Here is a 6,000-nt window from a genome sequence, read left to right as displayed (position 1 = left end):
TTTTCTTTTTTTTTACTGAAAAGAAATACATACTGAAGTTAAAGCCTTAATATAATGTCTGTGAAACTGGCTGTTATATTTTTGACATAGTCTAAAAAAATGTGTCATGTTCTAATGGTGCTTATATTTGACATTTGAATTTATGCCACCTCCGTAGCCAGGTGCGTAACCCGTGACCACCAAATACGGAGGATGCGGAAAGGTCAGGGAATGACCACCGCATATCCCTGGAGCAATATGGCCTTAGTTGCTAATGCTCCTAAAAACCAAATAACAAACAAACAATTTGAATTTATGTTGACTAAATATCAGATTTTGACATACCTCACTGACCTTACATAAAAGTATATATACTTCTTGAAATGATGCTAAATTTCTAAAGCTTCATCTGTAACCAATTATTTTTATTATATTCTGTTAGAGAACTTGAATTATAAAATTCAATACAGGTACAGGAAGTTACTTAAATTTTTAATTAACTCCATTTATGGAGCAGTAAATCATTTTCATTTTGACATGTATATTATAATGATGAGATCATAATCAAATAAATTATTCAATATTTCATTAAATATAAAAATTATATATGCTCATATATAATTGTTTATATTATATTAGCCTTACTATTCATATATGTGTGTGTGTCTCTGTAATGATATTTAAAATTTTTCAGATGTTTCAGAAATTTAATATTTCATGCATTAATATTTGTAAAAAAAAATTAAAAAGCAAACTGCTAAAATGTAGTTGTGTCAGTTTGAAAATTATTATATAATTTTTATGCATAATCAGCATTTTGTGAATAGTCATACTAGAGTTACTGTATTTAGAATATCATATAATGATTGAGTTCATTTATTACTTTAATGTAGATTTCTGTCTTGTATTAAACAATTTTTATTATTTTTTTTCTTCTTCTTTTTTTTTTTTTTTACAAGTTTTGGAAAAATTTAATTATTCTAACCAACAGGTTGAAATTACTGATAAACTTTTCCATAAACAGCACTTCTTTCCATTCCATAATTTTACCCACTTTGGTAACTGATACACTTATACTGGAGAGACTGAAACATAATTATATTTTTCTCAATAACATTTATTTATATACACTTTGTCATGGGTTTCAGCCTGTATTCTGTGCAGAACCCTGGTGTTCCTCAAGTGCATGTAACTTTTTTTATTATTTATTTTTGATTATTAGGTTCTGCACAAAATTTGGTTTGCAAAAGGATTCTATAGCCAAAAAAAAAAAAAAAGTTGAAAAGCACTGGCTTATGTAAAAGTTAGTTTTTGTAGTGTCTTATCTTTTTCTATATTAGCAAAATGATGTAATTCATTTATTAGAGACAGCATAACATCTTGCCTAAAACAAATACCTAATGCAGTTTCTGAATATATATTTCATATCTCCAGAAAAGTATTTGCTTTCCTATATATAGAATTTACCAGTCATTTATGTTCAATATACACATTATACAGATAACAACTAGTGTAACAAGACATGGATATGTGAACTCTGAGCATTTATATAGATAAATAGCTGTTAAATTACAAATGAATATTTAAATAACAAGCTGTCCAACAAATGGAGAATTTTGTAATGTGATTTTTATAATGTGTCAACAAATGATATAACGTATAATAGTACTGTTAAGGAAGATCACTTTTATGTAGTATTTATATTTTCTCCTGTAATGAAATGATAACTGTTGATGTAATCCATATGATATTAGTTGTTTATCATTATACATCTACCATTCATATTCAGTATTACCAAGTCTTTCAGGCTGTGGAGTATAGAGGGCAGTCATTGGAGGTGGCGCAGTGAGCAACTGATGTTTGGAAGGGAATACACCTCTGTCATCCATGGCCAACATCGTAACTTCGTTGTAGGCCTGCACAAAAGAAAACAAGCACAAGCTCATATAACACGATGGCCACTTGCACCTTGGAAAATTGTAAGTTATTTTATTTTAAAATTAATTTCAACACACACACACACAACTTTGAATAGATATAATTCCAGTTACTGTACATACAGGAACTTATGATGCATCTTGTAGAGAATAAAAAGCACAATCATTCCTTTCTGCTTTACAAGGTGTAGAACAATGACACATATGGAAAATTATACTGATATGCAGCTACTCATAAGTAATTTACACAAAAAACCAATTTTTTATTTGAAGACAAATTTGTTTTAGGCCTATCAGTCACACCTGGTGGTGAAATCCATAAATGTATTTGTACATAAATTTATGCAACTCCAAAGTTTTCATTAGAAACTTTCAAGCAGCAGTGTTGATTTCAACTGGTAGTGCTAGTGAAAAGAATAATTTTTTTTAGTCAGAACATTGTTTTTCCACAATATTTGAATCAGTTAAAGGTCTTTTCATCACTGTCACATGATTTCACTTCCCATTTCACCTCCAATAGTTTGTCTAGTTCTTCCTTGAAATTATCTTATTCATAGTGAATAAACACTAACAAAAACATGCAAGACTAGAAACTAAAGACAGTCTTACTTTAGCTCATTCATTTGATTTTGGGTTGACAGAGAAGAGTTCAAAAACAATGCTATGCACATACATGGTTTATTTGTTTTATATAATGTACTCATATAATGATAAATACATTATATAACATTTAATCATTTATAAGTTTGTTTTAAATACATAATTAGTATTAGAAGTAGTGTTATGTGGGATGGAAAACTGCTAGCTTGTGGGAATTCACAGACTAATAGATTAATGGTAGCCACAAGCAGAGGTGAAAGTGATTCTTGCACTGTTTCTATTGGAATATGTAGTGGTCTGGAAAGAGAGGTGCTGGGGATTACAAGGACCGATAGTAGTCATCATGAAACAAGTAAATACATGGCTTGTGTTAGGGTAACTGTGAGTAAGGACAGGTGCATGTATACATGCATGTACACCAATGCTAGGAGTATAGTAAATAAATTTGATGAATTTGAGTTGCTGGTGAAGACACCAAAGGCTGATGTTGTTGAGATATCAGAGATATGGTACCACACAGAGATAAGAAATGCAGAATTGGAATTTGGGAAGTAAAATGTGTATAGAAAGGATAGAAGGGAAGGAGGGGTGATACTGTTAGTTAAGAAACACATAAAATCTAAGAAAGTTCATCCAGTTGACATGCGTGGACAGTGCAATGTTGAGTCAGTTTGGTGTGACATAAGTTCTGGGAAAACCAAGTTGAGAGTAGTGTGTTATAGGCCTAATGACTCTGATGAGTACAACGAAAAATGTACAGAGAAATAGAGTGGGCCAGTAAATCAGATTGTCTTATAATGGGGATTTTAACTTCCCAGATATAGACTGGAACTACTGGGTTGGTCACTCACACACTAGCAAGATTTTTGTGGATTTATTGGATGACTGTTTTCTACAGCAGCATGTTCGAGAAGCAACCAGAGGGAGTAATACTGTTGATCTGATTATCAGCAGTGATCCTTTATCCATTAAGAATCTACAGATAAAGGAACTACTAGGTGGCAGTGATCACGGTGTACTGATGTTGGATTTACTTAAAGATGTAACTACCATCAGGGGTAAGGGAAGGGTTTTTGCTTTTGTAAAGTTGACTTCAATGATCTCAGAAATCTTTTAAATTCTGTACAGTGGGACCAACTGATGATGTTACCAACAGCAAATTCTAAATGGGAAGCATTCACGGAATTAATCTTGGAAACTACTAAGCTTTTCATACCAACTAAGAAATACTGTTCAAGGTTTAGCCCTAAGTGGATGTCATATGAACTAATGAGACTCGTCGCAGAGAAGAAAAATGCATGGGATGCATATAAATTATCACGAGACAGAGATGCCTATGGTAGATATAAGATAGTCTGTAATCAAGTCACAAAGGGTGTTAGGCAAGCAAAGGCAGACCATGAGAAATCTTTGGCAAAGGATGCAAACAAAAACAGTAAAGACTTCTTTACTTATGTAAACTCTAGAAAGATTTGGTTTGGATTTTATTGGCGCATTAGCAACTAAGGCTATAATGCGCCAAGACCAGGTAATATATAAAAATTTAACCTCTCAGTGACCTAATTAGTTAGGCCACCATGTCCAGATATATAATAAAAAAATATATCAATAAAAGAAACAACGATAACATAAATTTTAAATACGAGTAAAAACCTTTATTGATTTAAAAAAGCTAAAAACAGCAGACACATTGTCATTGTCAGATAAAATCTGACTGAGTCTATACGGCTCAGTCAGATGGTTAAAAGCGGTAAAACGGATATTGCTAAAATCTGGACAGTCAACTAAAATGTGTCTGATTGTTAAAATTGTGCCACAGGACTCACACATAGGAGGGTCATCAGCCCTCAGCAAAAACGAATGAGTCAGATGACTATGTCCTATGCGGGTCCGGGCAAGAACAACTTCCTCCTTACGATTCCTGCGCAGACTAGACTGCCACGGTTCAATTACAGGCTTTATACGATATAGTTTATTCCCAGTCTGTCTATTCCATGAATCCTGCTGTTGGGAATGTATCTTTTGGTGTATTATTTGCCTGTAGTCTGCATAGGGGACTGACAGGCACCGATTATTATTGGGGATTGCTGATTTGGCTGCGGTGTCAGCCAAATCATTTCCCCTAATCCCAATGTGGCTCGGAATCCAGCAGAAGCGGATATCATATTCACGTTCACGGAGGAAGTGAATCTCCTGCTGAATGCTAGACAGAACTGGATGAGAATTATATCTCACAGTTATTAAAGCCTGTAACACGCTGAGAGAGTCGGAATATAAAATGAACAGTTGGTATTGGCATTCACTAATGAGATCCAAGGCTAACTCTATAGCGTGCAGCTCTGCAGTAAAAATGCTGCATTCAGAGGGAATCTGCTCTGATGTAGTGCTGTCTGTAAAGACAGCAGTAGATCCCACATATGATTCCGACTTTGAGCCGTCTGTGTAAACTGGCATGAAGTCAGAATGTTCAGCCCGGTGTGCTGAATAAAGCTGCAGGTAGACAGACGATGGAGTGTCCGACTTACCCCAATTTCTAAGGGACAAGTCACATGCCGGGACATGAGCATGCCAGGGTGGAAGGGGTTGCTTTGGTGTTTGGGCAACCTTGTCTACCTTGATATTAAGTTCTTTGAGTAGCTTTTGGAGACGAATACTTTTCAAAAGGTCGGTTGGCAGTCTTACGGGTGTTGTACAAATTTTCCCATCATGGCTCAAAAACGGATGGCCACGTAGGATGGTCTGGCAAGGATTTCAGTTTTAAAGCTTAGTTTAGAGACAACTGCTTACGTCGAAGCGATAACGTCTGTTCATTTCCTTCGACGTATAAGCTCTGGACTGGAGATGTTCGATATGCTCTAATAGTGGTACGAAGAGCCAGATGATGGACAGGATCCAACCAACGAAGTACACTGTCTCTGGCCGAATTGCATACCAGGGACCCGTAATCTAGTCTGGATCACACAAGTGCACGGTAGATGCCTAGTAGGGTGCATCGATCCGCACCCCAAGATGTAGAGGAAAGAGAGCACAGAATATTCAGCCCTCTTGTGCACTTTGTGCGGAGTTGACAGACGTGATCCAGAAAGGTCAACTTTTTATCAAATACGAGTCCCAAAAATTTTGTGTCCGCCGCTACTGGAATAGCATTTTGTCTGAGCCTTGGTTCAGGATGAAGATTACACTTACGACAAAAGTGTATGCAAGCGGTCTTCTCCGGCGAGAACCTGAAGCCATTAGCAAGTGCCCAGGAATTAAGGCGATCAATGGCTTTTTGCAGTTGTCTTTCAGTAACCCTCATGTTGCATGACTGACAAAATATGCTAAAGTCATCAACATAGAGGGCACAGTTTACGGTTGGAGGAAGTTGTTCCGTGATGGAATTTACTTTGATGGCGAAAAGCATGACACTTAAAACTGATCCCTGTGGTACTCCCTCCTCTTGGCTAAAGGAACGAGACAGTGAGGATCCCACACGAACTTGGAA

The 6,000-nt window shown here is 35.7% G+C and overlaps 1 protein-coding gene across 1 annotated transcript in view; it reads right to left on the bottom strand.

The window, feature by feature from the left end:
• Positions 1-1,605: 1,605 nt before the first annotated feature.
• Positions 1,606-6,000, bottom strand: part of jef (major facilitator superfamily domain-containing protein 6 jef) — a 188,217-nt gene continuing 183,822 nt past the window's right edge. Inside the window, exon 8 of the mRNA XM_090388670.1 lies at positions 1,606-1,895. Within this exon, the coding sequence (XP_090244796.1) occupies positions 1,752-1,895 (144 nt within the window). The 3' untranslated portion in view covers positions 1,606-1,751. The remainder of the gene's footprint in view (positions 1,896-6,000) is intronic.

The sequence above is a fragment of the Mastigoproctus giganteus genome, chromosome 14 (genome assembly GCF_048544385.1).
Source record: "Mastigoproctus giganteus isolate SK-2022 chromosome 14, ASM4854438v1, whole genome shotgun sequence".
Taxonomy (NCBI): domain Eukaryota; kingdom Metazoa; phylum Arthropoda; class Arachnida; order Uropygi; family Thelyphonidae; genus Mastigoproctus; species Mastigoproctus giganteus.
This window is presented reverse-complemented; position numbering and strand designations above follow the sequence as displayed.